We start from the raw sequence: 20067 nt of genomic DNA on the forward strand, positions 1-20067 counted from the left end.
TACTCTGCAAGTTTATAAAAAACATACAATTCAAAATTACTCTACAAAATCATTTGTAGAGTAATTATGATACTCTACAAATTTACCTTACAAGATCATTTGTAGAGTAATTATGATACTATACAAAATTACTCTACAAGATCAAAATCACACTACAAGAACATTTTACAAAATTACTCTACAATATCAAAATTACCCTACAAGATCATTTGTAGAGTAATGCCACCGCGTTTTTTTTTTTTTTTTTTTACATTTTCACCCTATTCATACGTTTTGTACAATAAAGGTATTTGTATTTGATCTTTTGCCTTAGTATAATAAAGATAAAGATTCAGTATACAATACAATGGAGTAAAAGAATTGAACAAAATGAGAATTTAATCATGAAACATAACATGAACAAAATGAGTTTGTCCAACATAATATCTAACACGTTCAGAAGGTCATTTGTGTACAAATAAAACAGTAACATGATATATACCGTAAAAGTCCACTCCAACGTCGAGTAAACCACCATTATTGGTTCCCGAATTCTCGTATAATCTATTTAGAAACAAGAAGTATGTTTTCTAAAAGAATAAGTTTTCATGTTCAATGTTTTAGTGGTCCAAGTAACTTAAGGCTGAAACTAGTCTCAAGGTTCTTCTTAGCGTCAACATTGTTTGGTCCTTGCATCATGGCCACAAACTCATTGTAGTCTATGCGCCCATCCTGTTATACCATGTAAGTAAATCGTGAAGTTGTACACATTACACACATGTCTGTGTACGCTAATATGGATTTACCGAAAAAATCACGAAAATAGCCTAGCTGACCGCAAATTTTAAATAAAATAGTCACTGGCAATCCGGGCAAATTTTAACCATAGGGAGCATACCTGCTATTTTCAAAAGGTGGGGACTAAACGTGAAACCACAGGAACCATCCGGGCAATTAACTCTTATTATTATTATTATTATTATTATTATTATTATTATTATTATTATTATTATTATTTTATTAAACGGCAAAGGTTACACTGCTTCTACTCTTATTCCTAAACTAAACCAATAAATACTACCCCATGCTAGGATTTGAACCTTGGTTTTTTCTCCAAGAGGCAAGAGCCTCTACCACCCAGCCAAAGCCAAAGCTGGAGTGGCGAAAGTTGAGATTATTAAGATCCGATAATTCTTAAAAAAATAGGTGGTCAACATGCTATTTTTTGTGATTTTCGCGATAAGAAACTTACATTATCTTGGTCAACGTCTTGAATCAACTCTTCAAAGGGAACATCTATGCCAAACTCCACACAAGCATGTTGAAGCTCATCGGCTGTGATATAACCACTTCCATCCTTATCAAAGTATGAGAAAGCCACAAATAAATGATTTTCTTTTTCAATTTTGTTCATATGCAACGTTGCAGCCACAAATTCTCCGTAATCAATCGTTCCGCTATCATCCACATCTGCCTGAGTCAACATTTTAAGCAAGTTTGACTATGAGAGTCAATATTTAGTCCCATTAATATATGCAATAAAACAATCACATGCCACCTTTGGGTACAATACGCAAAATTTGCACGACAAACAAGATCATGACACATGTCCACATGGCAAAAATTAGTAATTTACGCCTGATGTTACGTCAGAGTGTAATATCGACCCAATGAGTCACATCAGGCGTAACTTTTGCCCAAAAAGGACACGTGTCATGATTTGGTTAGTCCATCTCATAGGCGTATATTTCGCCTGTCGTGCCCAAAGATGCCATGTGTAATTGTTTTATTGGTTGAAAAGGTCAACGTTTATCGTTGCAAACAATTTAGTCAGTGTTCATTTTGGTAATTTTGATGGTCAACTAATAATAAGTAATTGAATTTAGGGCTTACTGCTTGCATTAAATCATAGATTTCCGACTCCTTAAGGTTAGCACCGACTCGTTTTAATCCAGCCTTAAGTTCATCGAAAGTAATGTGACCGCTGTTGTCGGTATCTATCATCTGAAACATTTGTTTCAGCCCAGCTATTTCTTCTTCTGACAGGCTTTCCGCTATAACCTGCATCAAATTGTACATTTAGATATTTAATATACACTATATAATGAATATGTGTTTTGACTTTTGAAGTCAACTTACTCTAATAGCCATTTTCTTGAGCTTATTCATCGCTGTAAACTGTTTCATGCGGCTCAAAACCGCAGAGTCAAGAGGCTTGTCTGGAGCCACACCGTCAACTTGAACCCAAGGATGGCCTGAAGAAAAATTAAAATAACGACAACTTCTTTTATTAGTTAAATCTTTGACCTTAACCATTTGACTCATTATCAATAACGTATAGCCGAAATTAATCCACAAAAACGACAATGAAGTTGGAGACACGATAGTCCAACTACTCAATAATCAATATGTTGACCCGTTCAGCGGTTCAACTGTTGACTCACTTAAATGATATGTTACGGGCCGAATTTATGAAATAACTAAATATGGTTTGTGCTTGAAAGTTTGTATTAAGTAATTTCAAGATGTTAACTTACTTGTACTAATATCATTGACACATTTTCTATATAATCTTGTGTTGTTGACCCGTATGCAACTATGCATTATATGCAGTACATTAGTATATTGTACATATCAAAGCATGATTATTTTAAAAAAATGAAAATCATAATTAATCATGTAAAGATAACTGAATTTTAGTTCAGATCAACCATATACAAGTATTGGTTAGCAGGACTCACATAAAACTTCATGTGCAGTTAAACGCTTTTTTGGGTCTCGAACAAGCATTTTTCTCACTAGATCTTTTGCACCATCGGAAATGCTCGGCCATGGATCAGATGAAAAATCAAGATCACCATGCAGGACTTGTTCGAATATTCCTTCCTCTGTTTCTATAATTAGAAAGACAATCTTTTTAATAATCAACTTAAGTTTTATGCTCCCACTGTTGTATAAAAATTGCAAACGTATATATCTTCACATAACTGACTACTCACCGGCCCAAAACGGAGGAACCCCGCTAAGTAAAATATAAACGATCACCCCTGCACTCCAAACATCAACTTCGGGACCATAATTCTTATTCAAGACTTCGGGCGCAACATAATATGGGCTACCAACCACATCATGAAATGTTTCACCTACAAAAAAGAAACCATTGGTCTTAATCATAGTTGTTAAAAGCCATCGCCTCTTCCGCTTAGGCCCAATTTCCTAGCTAGGCAAGGCAATTGCGCCTTAAGTCAAGGCAATTGCGCTTTAATTATTCAGGTGATGGTTCATGCGCAGATTCCGGCGAGATTCTTAGATTCTTGAGAGTTTTCGGTCAAATTCTCTAAATTTTGGCAAGATTCTAGCTGGATTTCTACTTTTATCAAACGAAACTACTTTTCTGCACTAATAAACTAGCTTTTTCTAACTTTTGGTACTAAATAGACGATATTAAATGTTATATAATAGTTTTAGTTTATTTTATTTGAAGAATATTATTAACTTTTATTATATAAAAACATTTTAAGTTATTTTTGTTGTCCGGTTTTTTTTTCTCAGGCTCGCGCTCTTTTTGCGCCTTGCGCCTAGGCCCCAGGCGAGGCCTATGCGCCTTGAGTGCGCCTAACGCCTTTAATAACTATGGTCTTAATGAAAACTATAGTACAGACTATATTAGCATCTATTAATCAAAACTTCGTATAATTTAAAAGAGACGGGCGTTCAATACAAAACCAATTTTACGTAAATAACTGTGAGTACAACATATACACATGTACATATTGCTTTAAGAGTAAAGTACACGGATGGTCCCTGTGGTTTACCAAAATTTTGGATTTGGTCCCTAGCTTTCCATAAGTTCACAGATGGTCCCCGTGGCTTGCACTTTGTAACGCATTTAATCCCCCAACCTTTTCCAAAAGTACATGGATGGTCCCTATGGTTTGCACTCTATAACACATTTAGTACCTAACTTGGACATGCTTAAACCTTTAGATTTGTTGGCAGGAGACTAAATACGTTACAAAGTGCAAACCATAGGGACCGTCTGTGTACTCTACTCTTGCAAAAATAGTGACAAGTCATGTAGTTATGTAACTACATAACCGCCCCAACTTTCTCTCTCCCGTTACATACAAATTCTTACGTATTCTTACAGTTCTCTACTTAAAATTGGTTTATGCATTCAACACGCTCCTATATAAAGTATACCTGGCTTAAAGAAAACCGACAATCCAAAATCAATAGTTTTAAGAACTGCATCCTCCCTCTTATTCATAAGCAAAAAATTCTCGGGCTTTAAATCGCGATGCATAACACCCAAAGAATGACAAGCCTCCACCACTCCGACAATAGTCCTCGTAAGCTCAGCCGCCTTTCTTTCAGTATAATGTCCACGTGCGACAATCCTATCGAAAAGCTCACCACCCGCACACAACTCCATAACAAGATGAACCGCAACCGCATCCTCATACGCCCCTTTAATCGAAATAACATTAGGATGCTCCGCTAAATGATGCATTATTTGAATTTCCCGTCTCACGTCTTCCACGTCATCATCCGTCAACAACTTCCTTTTTGCAATCGATTTACACGCGTATAATTCACCGCTACCTTTATCTATACAAAGAAACGTTGTACCGAACTGCCCCTGGCCTAACTTCTTCCCCAAAGTGAAGAAATGTTTCAAATTTCCGGTTTTTCTTTGCAAGACGGATTCGGTACGTAGTCCGGCACTCGTAACGCGTTTCATTTTCTTCGGTTTAACCGGTTCTTGTTCTTGTTTCTTTTCGGGTTTCGGGATCTTCATTTGCTCCGGTGGTGTGTGTTGAACAACAGATAATGGTGGCTGTTGCTCTTTAACTTCTTCATCAACTGATCTAGTTGTCCAAATTGCAGCGGAAACTGATTGAAAAAAACTGTTTTTCGAAAAGTTGGGTCCAGAACAGGTATTCCCCATCTAGCCCCACAGCCAGATCACTCCAATCAGTTTAACCTTGACCCGACCCGACCCGTTTCACTGCACTTTCTTGATGAAACAGAGATCTATTCACTATCAAAAACCACCCAAACTAAAATAAGTCAAACCCATTACAATTGTCAACAAAAGATCACAATTAACACCAATCAAGAAACTAAAACAAACAACAGGTAACTAATTAAACAGTGAGTTACAAACTAACAATGAATGACAAAAAGAAATCAAGAAAATAAGAATCTTGATCATCCCATATTCAGTGGCGAAGCTTTAGATTTCCGACCGGGGGGTCGAAAACGTATATACCCAAAAATTTCTATAAAACGGGGGGTCGAAAACGTATATACCAAAAAATTTCTATACGAAAACTACATACTCTCCACTACTGAGCGAAAAGTTCGGCCGCCCCTCCCGCCCCCACTATCCGTCGCCCATGCCCATATTATACCAAGATCATAAACACCCAACTTTACTTAAAAAAGAATCAAAGCATCAATCTTTATTATATTAGAGTAAAAAAAAACAGGTGATTAATTGAACAGTGAGTAACAATGACAACAAGAAATCAAGAAAATAAGAATCTTGATCATCCCATATTATACCCAGATCATAAATACCCAAATCTATTCAGAAAAAGAAACAAAGCATCAATCTTTTTATATTGGAGTAAAAAAAAAAAAAAAACAGGTGATTAATTGAACAACGAGTAACGAACTAACAATGAATGACAACAGGAAATCAAGAAAATAAGAATCTTGATAATCCCATGTTATACCCAAATCTATTCAAAAAAGAATCAAAGCATCAATCTTTTTTTATATCAGAGTAAAAAAAAAACATGTGATTAATTGAACTGTAGGTAACGCTGACAACAAGAAATCAAGAAAATAAGAATCATGATCATCTCATATTATACCCAAATCTATTCAGATAAAGAACAAAGCATCAATTTTTTTTTATATTAGAGTAAAAAAAAAATAGGTGATTAATTGAACATTGAGTTACAAACTAACAATAAATACAATAAACAACAAGAAATCATGAAAATGAGAATCTTGATCAACCCATATTACACCCAAATGCTAAACACCCAAATCTATTCAGATAAACAGTTAAAATTCAATCTTTTTTACACTAGAGTTAAAAAAAAAAAAAAAAAAAACAGGTGATTAATTGAACAGTAAGTTACAAACTAACAATGAAAGACAACAAGAATCAAGAAAATAAGTATCTTGATCAACCCATATACCCAAATGATAATCTATTCAGGTAAACAGTCAAAATTCAATCTTTTTTTCATATTTGAGTAAAAAAAGAAATCAAGAAATCACAGAAAATAAGAATGAAAGACAAGAAATCAAGAAAATAAGAATCTTGATAAACCCAGATCATAAACACCCAAATACACTCAGATAAAGAATCAAAGCATCAATCTTTTTGTATATTACAGTAAAAAAAAGATGATTAATTGAACAGTAAGTAACAATGACAACAATAAATCAAGAAAATAAGAATCTTGATCATCCCATATCATACCCAATTCATAAACACCCAAATCTATTAAGATAAAACAGTCAAAATTCAATCTTTTTTAAGTAAAAGAATTCAAAAACATACAAATGAACCAAACAAATCAGCAGTACTAACCATGGGGATGAAACAAGAACCGGTGCTAGATTATTCCGACAGTTTGTCTTGCGGGTTTTTTAACTTTTTTTTTATTAAAGTTTAAGGAAGTGGAAGAAATATTTAAATATTGAATTGTGGTTGTTCATCTTGTTGGGTTTATGATTCACGCAGACACGGGAAATATGTTGAATTTTCACGGATTTGTTCGATCCCGGTAATTTCGTGGGGTTGTATTATGCTTATTGCTTGATTTTTGTAGGTGATGGGTCAAAATCATATATTTATTGCTTAGACTAGATTTTTTTGCTTCTATTTTTGAGATCTAGGATTATAAAGAAATTGGGATTCAGTTTCCATATTAGATTTTGATTTTAAAATCTTTAACAATGTATGATTTTAATAAAATATTTGAATATGATACACACAATGGTATTATTTGAGTAATGGGCTGATGGTTTTTTAGCTAATTTCAAGAAGTTTATGGGTTGATGGTTTTTTAGCTTATTTGAGTAAGCTTATTTGAACAAGATGGTTTTTTACTCATTTGCCCTTAAATGGTGGATTAACTCATTTGAATATGATACACACAATGGTATTATACCCCTTCCCATAATACATAATGGATTAACTCAACTTGTAGAATATAAGCTAATCCAAACACTTAAAAAAAGCTTATCAAATGAAAGAAAAAAAGCATAAGCTACTTTAAAATATAAGCATAAGCTAAAAAAATAAAAGCTAGGCCAAACACCCCCTAAATAAAATTTGAAATCTATGTAGGAGGGTTCTTCGCCTTTTTCTTTCGGGTTTTGGGTTTTTCAAGTCGGGTTGTTCGGGATTTTGGTTGGAATAAAGTGACCTAGTAACCAATCCATTTAATGTTCGGGTTCAGGTCAAGTTGTTCGCTTTTCGAGTTTAGATGTATAATGAAAATAAATGTTTTTTTCTTACAAAATCATCAAAATTCATACTGCTACAGTGCTACTAAACAATCATCAAATATCATTTGACGATTAGATATTATAATGTACCAAAGTCTAAAAACTTAATGTTTCAAACACCATAGACTCTAAACCAAAATACATCTTAAAAAAACAATAAATGTTTGGTTTTTTATGGGTTTCGTGTTTCGGGTTTTTCGGACCGGGTTGTTCAGGCTTTTGGTTGGGAAACCGTGACCTGATAACTGATCCATAGAAGGTTCGGGTTGGTCGGGTTCAGGTTAGTTTGGTACTCTCTAATTCAGGTTCAGGTGGCTTTGAATTCGGACGGGTTTCGGGTTTCCAATAAAAGTGGATAACCTTAAATATATGTATTTGGATTAAGAAAGACTGTGTCTCAAGAGAATAAGTAACTTGAGTGTGCAAGTCTTTATGAATCATATATGGAGATCTAGCTTCGAATACAAATAAGCCATGAAGCTGAACTTATGATAGCTTAACACTATTTTTCGAATTGCATTTAACTATGAGGAAAAAAAAACTTATACCGTTGTGTTTTATTGAACATTCAATACCTAATTAACCAACAAATATGATCAAACTAATCATTCATCTATAACACGCATGTTATTTCTTTTCCGACAACTTTGAAGTCAAATATGCAAATATCAAAGTGAGGAATAAAACAATCGTAGCAAGTAGTACACCATGGCAGCTGACAGCAACATTATGAATTTTGAAGACATCGACGGGAACAAGAGTTATGTCTAATAGCCGGCTAACCCTATAAAGTAGAAACTTTGGTGAAGTAAAAAATGTTTAATTGAACCAAAACCAAAGTAACCGCAAAACCAAACCGAAGTAATCGAATCAAACTAATAATCGATAGTTCGATTTTGTTCTGGAAAATTGCAAATTACAATTTGGTTTCAGTTATACCTCGTTCCAAAATTGAATCAAACTTGACCGAAGTAAACATAGGGACCAAACAACACCAAACTTGTTTGATTGTTTGTCATTGGATTTGTCATCTAAGTTCATTATTTTGGGCCAAAAGTTTCACACTCAGTTCATTAGTAAGTTATTAACACAATCCTTGGTTAAAAGTTTTAAGGTTTAAATTCATTATTTTGGACTAATTTTATTAAATCCAAACATTTCAGGCCAAATGTAAGAACCGAAAATCAGTCTATAACCAAACCGAACCCATACATAAAACCAAAACAAAACATAAATTCACTTTTTGGATCGGTTTGAACCCCAAAAAACGACTCATGAACACACTATGCTATAATTGACTTAACCGAAGATAAAGGTCAAGCAACCAGACAAGCATTGCGTGTCAAGCAATATCCGATACAAATAAAAGTATGATGATGTGCGCAAAATGCAACATATAAATTACAGCTTAAAACTAACCCTTTTTTTAGTACTAATGTTGGAAAAAGTGTGCTTTTGTCTTCCTTTTGTATTTTCAGGATTAAATGAGCTCAAAATAACAAAAGAAGCAAAAAGACAGCAAAATCTAACATAAATACAAGAAAAGGAACAAAAGTGATATGCCCGACCCCCCGACAGCATCTTCCCAAGCAAAACAAAGAAGACAGAAGACTGAACACGCCGCGTGCTCAGCGAGCACGGGGCCGTGCCCAAGAAGCAGCAGAAAAGACAAACCCGTAGAAGCTTTTACTGCCCACCACGGGGCCGTGCCCAGCGGACACGGGGGCGTGGTCAACTTCCTGCAGGCGCATTTATTGTAATTGCGAATTACAATTAATGAAGAGAGAGATTGTCAGATGGACACGGGGCCGTGCCCGAGCTTCTGTTCAGCCTATAAAATAGGAGTGTTTGGAGCTCTTGCAACTCATCCCTTGGCACACCACCTCTCTCACACTTCACCCACCACCCACCACCATCACAGTACCATCATCCATTGTCCATCATAGAGTGTGTGAGTTTTCTCGGGATCCAAGATTGATCGTAAGAGTTCTTGACAATCAAAAGTCATGTTTGCCTAAGTCTCTTACATCACTTGGTGAAGACAAGTGTTTAGTGTAATATTTTTTATTTTTAATCTTTTGCACTTTTTAATTGGTTTTTTATTAATGACTTTAATTACTAGTTTCTTATGTTGAAGGTGATTCTTCCTTATCGTTTGTCCGTGGTGTCTTGGCATTATTTTACTGTCTATATAAAATAAAAGATTTTCACAATTCATATCTCCACGGTCTATATGGAGGTATGTTGGCTACCTGGTCGGGGGTTAAGGGAACGGTTTGGTAATAGTCTTGCCATTGTTCAATGTATAGATCCTGCAAAGGACCTGGGTCAAATTTAGTAGGACCTCCTTCAATACCCAAAGGTATTGGATGGCGGGGGTCCAAACTCTTTGACCCCCTCATAAGTTAAACTACTATTAAAACTTTAACCCAACTACTTAGGACTGTATCCCTGCTGACTCAGACTACTTAGCTGAGGGTAACGTCACCTTCAAAAGAAGGACCTACCACATTATGCATTAATAACTTAATTAATTATCTTTCAATAATCCGACCCTTTAGGATTGTATCCTTGCTGACTCAAACTACTGGGTTGAGGGTAACGTCGCCTTCAAAAGAGGGGCCTACTACAATAACTAAGATAATCTCTTAAACAAGTGCAAAAGTGAAAAAATAATCAAAGGTTACACTACACATGAGTCGGATCCAAGTGATTCATCTTGTCTATCTGTTTTATTTTTATTTTATTTTTCAGTATCTTAGTTAGTTTTATTTTCTTAGTTTAAAACTTTTTTTCTAACATTTTGATTTGATTAGACGTTGAGTACTCAGAATAATGAGATATATCTTTGCTAGTTCGATTAAAAAGTCATCTACGCATACGAAACGTATTCAGAGCAAAGAAATCGTTTCACAAACAGTTGTCTACATCTTCCCGACCCCTTTCTATATATTTGCCTTTGCCATTTGCTAGCGAAGAAATTGACTAGTCTTCGGTATGGAGATCCAACAAGTGCATGGCAATGTTTCCATATCATCGTATATTGGTTGTTTAAAGTGCTTTTTGGCTAAACCAAGGAGTAATGTAGGCAGAATCTTATTATCATAAGAGCATATTTTAAGTGAGGATTGAAATACAAGAGAGTAGAGAATTGGGGGAACAAGTATTGGTAGTGTGAAAGAGTTAGAAGAAAAAAAACAATTGTATTTGTAGTGGTTTTAGGAAAACCAGCTATCGGAAATCAGTACTTAAACAAAACACGTTTTATTATAAGAGCAGTTGAAGTTGATTTTAGAAAATTACGTCTTTCTATATTGTACGTTGTTTCTCTTATTTTTACTACGCACTACCTCATCACCATGAGCAAAGCCCTTGTGGAGGGTGTCTACGGTGGATTCAGAATTTTTTTCCACTTAGTTCACCTTTTTAGATGCTTCAATTTTATATGACTAAATATAAAAAATATCGGACCAGTTCGTCGGCTTGGGTCGTGTATCCATCACGTGATAAAAATACAATACAATAATAAAAAAGTATTGTAAATACAATTTAAAAACACGTGATACAAAATACGATGGTCTAAACGAATAAAAAACTACCTACAGTTATTTCTTACCATATTCTTCATTGAATGTAATCTATTAAGAGCATTGAATGTAACCAGGGATGAGGTCTCTAATGCACACCCTGATGCACTTCTGGATGGTACTATATTTACAAATTATTAAACTTTTATAAAATTTTCAATTTTAGAAGTGTATTGGGTTTGGTTCATAACAGGAATCCAGAAGGGTTGGGTGATGAGCTTTAGAAAACAATAGTAACGTTGGCACCAATCAAAGAAGAGGAGATCCAAGAGATTATAAAAGTGATGAGTCAAAACTAGGGTCTGTAGAGAGGTTTCTAAAGGCAATACTTGATATTTTTTTATACATTTTAGTTTTCTTATATACATAATAATATACTTCAAGTTTTCTTATATACATAATAATAATTACTTCTATGAGTAGAGTTTGAATTCACCATTATCCAAAACAAAGAAAGGGCAAAGAATCTTTATGAGAAATTGAAATTTAGTGGTAATAGAGTTGATGTAATACATTCTGATCTACCGATGTAATTATAGCCTAGTGGTATTTTGGTGGTGGGATAAGGCTTATGACCATTAGGTCATGGGTTCGATTCCCACAAAGGGGGTTTTTTCCAGATTTATTGGGTTTCCTCCTGAATTGGTGTATAGACATTATTGCCTAGTGGAGATGGATATGATCGGGTGGTTCTGCTGATGGCACGATGATACTCCAATGGTCCGTCAGTGATCTAAATTTGTTCAAAAAAAAAAAATACATTCTGATCTACCTCAATTTAATATAGGCTTTCACTGTGCAGGCCTTCCCTCACACCAAGAGCTTGGGATCCTACAATGAAAAGATGGCCTGCCATTTTAAGTTTCAACTCACATGGTACCTCATTTTGGCTCTTTGTATTATTATGTTTTGTCACAACCCCCGACCCTACTCTGGGCGGCAGCCGTGAACATACACGAATGGTACTGATGTTTATTAAAATTTATCGCAACGGAAAACTTATTAGGACCGGGTGTCAAGAAAAATATCAGAGTTTCAAAACACCGAAATTTTCATTTCATAAACTGTGGGGTAAAAACCGTATTTACTAAAGGATTTTTCACTAGGATAAACCCTTGATTACAAAACACGTTTTATTCAGGTTTACATAGCCACTTATTTAAGCTTGAGTGCTCCATAGCACTTTTTCTTTTCTTCACAGTAAATCACCCGAAACGCGTTTTAAAATATTTGATCAGCGAAAAATACTGGTGAGTTCATTCGGTTGTGCAAAACACATTGTTATAATTACAACATTAAGAGCTTTTACATTTGTTTATATCTTTCAATTACCCACAGTACTGCCCATTTCGGTTCGGTGACTGTGGTCATATTATTATTGGCTAACCCTTTGTCCAATAATAAAGCTTATCAAGTAATGTATACAATACCTCACATACCGACTGTAATTCAGAATACAAAGACTTAATCACTGTAAATACAACTAGAAAGTTGATATTCCAGGATCCGGCGAGTTTGACGGAGCCTTGGTCCCGAACGACGTGTTTGGTGCGTTTATTATTACTAAGAAAGGAGTAGAAGATAGATATGACACCGAACAGTCAATTTCAATTTGGTCTCTATTCAAATCTTGACAAGTTACAGCACCGTGAGACCAGTCGGACAGCATGTCCCATAAGGGATCCGAAAGCTTATCCAAATGGGAAACCCCAACCCCTATTTATAGGCAACAGCCTACACACGTCCGGATGAGCTAATGTCCATCCGTCCGGATGGACTCTATTCGTCCAGATGGACTGTACATACACAACCTAGATCCAGATGGGGTATTCTCCGAATAGACTGATGTTGTCCATCCGTCCGGATGGACTTGTCCATCTATCCGGATGGACCTTGACATTACAATACCGTATCCGACTTTTTCCTATTCTATACAATATTCAAAACACGCTCTATCTAACTATTCGCACAGTGGCAGACGTAAAAAATATGCACCAACAGATTCCCCCTCGGCTATCACTGTCGAATCGTCTCTATCACTTTGAGAACCTTGAGCCGTGTTTGAATATTCTGCAACTTCAATCTAGTATCTGACATTTAACAACAGATTCCCCCTTGATTGATGATCCGGGTTTGCATTTTTTAACAATGTATTCCCCCTGAAATGAATCTTCATTTCATTGTTTGCACGGTTCCTGACTCCTCCTCTGAATTGCTAGACTGCAATCTTCACGAACAATCACCAACTTGAAACTAATCAATGCAGTAATCTCTATTTCAGCTTTAGCCACCTCTGCGTTCAGTTTTTGATATATCGTTTCAGCAACACGATCTCGCATTCCGCTTGCTTGATCTAAGAATGTACGAAAACTCAAACCGGCAATTGATAGAAACTTCAAATACCCCACTGGTTATTGTCAAATCTGTGATTCCCCCTAAAGATCTGATATCCCGAGTAACCGGTATTCTCCACAATCAGCAACTCTTCATCGGAAAACAAATCATCTGGTAATGTATTATGATCTCTAAAGCATTCGTCCACAATCAGATTCATCTCCTCGGATAATCTAGATCTCAGAAGCTATCATCCATGATCACTCACAGATCTCCGAAGCATTCGTCCACGATCAGATATCATCTCCTCGGATCGTCTAAATCTCAGAAGCTTTCACCCACGATCAGATACACATTTCTGGACAATCCGATGAATCATCTGGTAACACATTCAGATCTCAGAAACATTCATTCACGATCAGAATCACATTCTTCCTCTTCATTCACGATAACAGATGTATAGTCTTCTCCGCTAGTTCCGACAGTAACTTAACCAACAAACATCATCATTCCCCGGCGACTAGTCCGAAAAACAATTCAACTGCTCGAAGATTAACCATTCTGACACTTTAGACTATCACACGTCTGTGATATCTTATAAGCATCCACAATACAGTTTGCATCTCCTGATGCTAATCCTGCTGACCGGCTTGACGAAGACTCGGGACTCAAACCCTAAGATGTCAATCTGACCCTGATCTGTAAAGTATGAACTTCCTATGATCACGAAATCACGAATCCAGATCCTATGCATCTCTAGACAATCTTGAAGTCAGAACCACCCGAATACTGTTGCAGCGTCACGAATTTCAAAAATGCTGGAACATTTGAAAAATTTCTCCCACCTCATTTTTTGCAAATTATGACGACTCTATCACTGAATTCCCCCTCAAACTGAGCAATTCGGTCCTCTTTTATCTGTGAAAAACTCGACTATGCCGAAAATATGACCATTTTCCCTAAACGTCAGTTTTTCATCATTGCGGATTTTACGTTTTGGCCCATAAATAGTCAGATAACCTGAATGCTGAACATTCTGCACCAATATCATGACTACCCCACTAATTTCCACAATCCGTGAGTGCGTCCATCCGGATGGGTATCTTCGGTCCATCTGGATGAGTGCGTCCATCCGGATGGGTATCTGCCAGAATGAGTCCATCCGTCCGGATGTGCCCATCCGGACCGAATATGTTCGAACACCTCAAGAACACTCCAAATCACAATTTTCGATCCAGAATCTTTATTTGTGTGAATTTCATGATGAAACTTCACAGGACTGTGCGTGAATCAATTCCGAACATAATGATGGCTTCAATTCCAAAATCCATCCGTGAATCGACCTTTAACGTCAAAAACTCCCGTTTAACCCAAAATTGATGAGCTTGGGTGATTTAACCGATTGTTAGATCGATTAAATCGGTACCGTAACTTGAGTGTGCAAGTCTTTATGAATCATATATGGAGATCTAGCTTCGAATACAAATAAGCCATGAAGCTGAACTTATGATAGCTTAACACTATTTTTCGAATTGCATTTAACTATGAGGAAAAAAAAACTTATACCGTTGTGTTTTATTGAACATTCAATACCTAATTAACCAACAAATATGATCAAACTAATCATTCATCTATAACACGCATGTTATTTCTTTTCCGACAACTTTGAAGTCAAATATGCAAATATCAAAGTGAGGAATAAAACAATCGTAGCAAGTAGTACACCATGGCAGCTGACAGCAACATTATGAATTTTGAAGACATCGACGGGAACAAGAGTTATGTCTAATAGCCGGCTAACCCTATAAAGTAGAAACTTTGGTGAAGTAAAAAATGTTTAATTGAACCAAAACCAAAGTAACCGCAAAACCAAACCGAAGTAATCGAATCAAACTAATAATCGATAGTTCGATTTTGTTCTGGAAAATTGCAAATTACAATTTGGTTTCAGTTATACCTCGTTCCAAAATTGAATCAAACTTGACCGAAGTAAACATAGGGACCAAACAACACCAAACTTGTTTGATTGTTTGTCATTGGATTTGTCATCTAAGTTCATTATTTTGGGCCAAAAGTTTCACACTCAGTTCATTAGTAAGTTATTAACACAATCCTTGGTTAAAAGTTTTAAGGTTTGAATTCATTATTTTGGACTAATTTTATTAAATCCAAACATTTCAGGCCAAATGTAAGAACCGAAAATCAGTCTATAACCAAACCGAACCCATACATAAAACCAAAACAAAACATAAATTCACTTTTTGGATCGGTTTGAACCCCAAAAAACGACTCATGAACACACTATGCTATAATTGACTTAACCGAAGATAAAGGTCAAGCAACCAGACAAGCATTGCGTGTCAAGCAATATCCGATACAAATAAAAGTATGATGATGTGCGCAAAATGCAACATATAAATTACAGCTTAAAACTAACCCTTTTTTTAGTACTAATGTTGGAAAAAGTGTGCTTTTGTCTTCCTTTTGTATTTTCAGGATTAAATGAGCTCAAAATAACAAAAGAAGCAAAAAGACAGCAAAATCTAACATAAATACAAGAAAAGGAACAAAAGTGATATGCCCGACCCCCCGACAACATCTTCCCAAGCAAAACAAAGAAGACAGAAGACTGAACACGCCGCGTGCTCAGCGAGCACGGGGCCGTGCCCAAGAAGCAGCAGAAAAGACAAACCCGTAGAAGCTTCTACTGCCCACCACGGGGCCGTGCCCAGCGGACACGGGGGCGTGGTCAACTTCCTGCAGGCGCATTTATTGTAATTGCGAATTACAATTAATGAAGAGAGAGATTGTCAGATGGACACGGGGCCGTGCCCGAGCTTCTGTTCTGTAACACCCCGTGTTTTCCAAAAAGTCAAAGTCAAAGTCAAGTGTTGACTGTTATTGGAATTAAAGATTAATAAAGATTAATTTCATTTTAGTTTCATTTTAATTTTCATATTATTTGGAGTAAGTGTTGTATAATCAAACTAATCGGCCGATAATCGAACTATGAATCAACGACCGACTGTGAATGATAGGAAGTAACAATGCAATAAAGCTAGTCAATCGATAATCAAGCTAATCAAATCAATCATCGAACTCAAGTGTGGAGATTCTAGTACTTTTATACGTGTGTGTGTGCCTTACGTGTTACTTGTGCATGTTACTTTTATGTTAAAGTGTGTGGTGAATCAATCAAAATCAATCAAGAATCGAAGGTGAATCAAACTCAATCGAAATCGAATCCAACTCGTGGTGTAAGGATGCTTGTATGTTAGATATAGTAGTTGAGACTAAAAGTAATTTGATTAGGAAATTCTATCATCCTCAAATCATCGTTCTAAGTCGGAACATCAAAAATCGTCGCGAAACACTCAAAACCAGGCAAGCCGATCGAACAGGGCAACCTGATCGAACAGGCTAGCCGATCGAACAGGCTGTTCGATCGGACAGCCGCTCGATCAGGGATGCTGTTCGATCAGCTGACCCTTTCCTCTTTTGGAAGCCTATAAATAGGGCTGTCCTTGTCAAACTTTCCACTTTTGGAAAGCTCTGACCGACCAGCCTCTTCTTCTCACTAAATCCCAGATTTCTCTCAAACCGGTAAGTATTTCGCTCTAATCCTTGTACGTTTTTGTTCATTAATCGATTCTCCATCTTTTTATCTTTCAAAATCTGAATTTCATCCATGAAATCACCAAGATCTAGGTGTTCTTGGGTGATGTCATCATGTGTTCTTCAAGAACACTAAGTTTTGACATCATTCCACCATGAATAACTTAGATCTAACCGATTTCCACATGAATAACCTAAAATTTACCAAGGATCTTAACATTTCACGGTGGGAAAGGATTGGAAGATGGGTTTTCATCTATCTTTCAACTCTTTTACACTCAAAAAGGTGAAAACGAGACTTGAACCGATTTACAAATCAATCTAAACAAACACATGGTTCAAGATTCGGGTTCTACCGAGAGATATACCGATTTCGGGTTAAACGTTAAACTTAAGTTCCAAACCGCCTCTGGCCGAGCTTGGGTGATTCCTGCTCGAGTCAGTAGACTAAGTAGGGACTTCAGCTTTGTGGTTCAACTCGTAGTCAAAATATCTCTAAAACATCAACAATTAACGGGAATAACCAAGTGTTAAGTGATAGGTTAACCGAATCGAGAAGCTGGCCGAACGGCTAGGCTGTTCGATCGAACAGCCCAACCGAACGACTATGCCAGCCGATCGACTAGGCTAACCGATCGACTAGCACTTAGTCCCACAAACTCATGAAGTGTAATATTGACAGAGTTCTATTCGATCGATCGAGCCACTCGATTGTGATCATTACTACTCGAATCATGAGATACTACACTTCAAAACACTTAGACTTTTCGAAACATTGGAATGTCACCCGATCGAGCATGCCAACCGATCGAGTGACATATTTGAAAACAACGAAGTGCTAGCCGATCGGTTGGGCTAACCGATCGAACAGCTGTTCGATCGGCCGACTTGAAAGGTAGTACAAACCATCATACACAAACACATCCTTCTCATCAAAGGAAGAAACAATCCACTTGAAGGAACCAGCCGATCGAGCCAGCCAGCCGATCGAATGGATGTTCGAACGGACTTTCAAACCAATCGAACAGCCCACTCGATCGAACTGCCGTCCGATCGAATGGTCTACTCGATCCAAGTACATTGTTTACGTTTTCCGCGTTACTCATCGTTGTGTTATCGAACTATTCAGGCTAACCTATTCTCAGTGCTCCTTTCAATCCACAACCAACCACTGTGAGTATACTCGATCCCTTTTTGCTTTCAGCACTTTTGGGTGTTACATACGTAATCTATCAAATTCACAAACAACACAAACTATTTGAATGCTAACCTACTTGCATGTATTACTTGTCTAAATGATTGCTGTTTATTATGTTTACACGTGGAGTGCTATCTACCTGCTTTAGCAACGTAGTACTATAGTTTGGACTCAGCACCCGTTCACACGGGGGTTGCTAAGGACAATTACTTGCATGGATTACGGTGGTAATCATGTATTGCGAACTGTCTCGGACAGTCACCTCGAAGTCATTGGTATCGATGGTCCCATGTTGATAATTTACATGCATCGTTTGCCCTTGTGTACGTGCTTGGTTATGCGTAAACTTTTCAAACTTTATATGCTATATCAAACTTGTGTACTCACCTTTACATTATATGTATTGACTTTTATTTAACGTATGTGACAGGTGTTTAAGCTACTAGCGTGCTAGGGAAGCGAGGCAATAATAAGCTTCTAGGAGCCTGTGACCTTAGGACAGTGTCCACATACCTGCTCCAGGGCCATAATTATCTGTAGATCTTGTACTGGCACCTGTAGTCAGTAAGATCTACAGTTAGCCGTCTAGAGGTCTTTAAACAATATTTAAATTCGGTCTGTAATAATTAAGAATCTGAGTTGTCGAAACGGTTCCCATATTGTTTAGTTGATTTCTATGATAACTTGTTATTATTTGGGACACGGTATGGGACGTGTTATTTAACTGAATTGTATGATAGTTGTTGTGGAAACTTCTGGACAATCTGTTTCGCTCAGTGCCGCGCCCCGATGATTCCGCCATCGGTTGGGGTGTGACAGATTGGTATCAGAGCCATAACTATAGGGAATTAGGTTAGACACGATCTAGTCCGGATCGCTGTCTTAGAGACCTAGACTATAGTTAGGAACCAAGAGACCAAGTTTATGTGCTTATTTTATATTGTTTCCTTCTGTTCTATCATTACATCCGAACTCCGAGCCAAATTTTGTAATTTGGACGGGATTAGGAGTGAAACCCGCGAATTCCTGCCTAAATTACAAATTTTTGCCAATTATCTTGTGCGATTTTCTATCAACAAACGGGGGAGAATTATACCAAATCAGGGCTGAAACCCGTAATTTGATGAAAACTTTCCTCTAAATTTTTCTTAAAACAAGGAAGAAATTGCTAAGCTAGGGGTGAAACCCTAACCTTGGCAGTTATTCCAACTTTATTTTATCTCGCCAAGGCAATTGACGGACTCCAATGACCTGAACTCACGAGCATGGCCTAGAATGCGCATGCATAATGCCCAAGAATCGAGGCAGAAACATGTCCCCTAGAGTCGAAAGTGACGACAAGTCAACTGTGAATAGTTAAATTGCCATGGTTAGTCAAAGTCTAGTAGCCGCAGACAATCCATTTTCCGATTTTGAGTGTTGCTTTGTTGATTTTATATGACTTACCTGTTTACGTGTTTTAAGATTCGTTGATTGCTCCATTTGTTATCAATCTGCGTGACTTTTATTGCTATCCTATCTCGATTCAAATCCCTGTTGACGTGATCTAAACGAAACCAGTGTGCTATGCTACGCTATACGACTAAGTTAGACGATACAATGTGATGCTATCCGATATGCAAAACGAACGACACTCGATTTGTGGCTATAGGTTTCTGTTTTCTGACTGCCTCTGTGATAAAATTGCGTACGTGTTTAGGAAATTAAGTGCTCTATTTGCTTAATTGCTTATGTGCTCTAATTGCTTCTGTGCTTATGTGCCTCTATGATGATGTGCTTATGTGTTTATATGTGTTACGTGACGTGAGATGCGAC

General features: G+C 36.8%; 1 protein-coding gene across 1 annotated transcript; it reads right to left on the reverse strand.

The window, feature by feature from the left end:
- Nucleotides 1-360: 360 nt before the first annotated feature.
- Nucleotides 361-6820, reverse strand: LOC110868253 (calcium-dependent protein kinase 1). Its single transcript, XM_022117376.2, has 8 exons — nucleotides 6596-6820; nucleotides 4183-5023; nucleotides 2979-3122; nucleotides 2721-2873; nucleotides 2119-2234; nucleotides 1873-2040; nucleotides 1232-1453; nucleotides 361-711 (listed from the first exon to the last, which is right to left on the reverse strand). Exons 2-8 carry the CDS (start codon nucleotides 4928-4930, stop codon nucleotides 592-594), a joined length of 1671 nt encoding a protein of 556 aa, XP_021973068.1. The 5' UTR covers nucleotides 4931-5023; nucleotides 6596-6820; the 3' UTR covers nucleotides 361-591.
- Nucleotides 6821-20067: the final 13247 nt, after the last annotated feature.

Source organism: Helianthus annuus, chromosome 7 (assembly GCF_002127325.2).
Source record: "Helianthus annuus cultivar XRQ/B chromosome 7, HanXRQr2.0-SUNRISE, whole genome shotgun sequence".
NCBI classification, from domain to species: domain Eukaryota; kingdom Viridiplantae; phylum Streptophyta; class Magnoliopsida; order Asterales; family Asteraceae; genus Helianthus; species Helianthus annuus.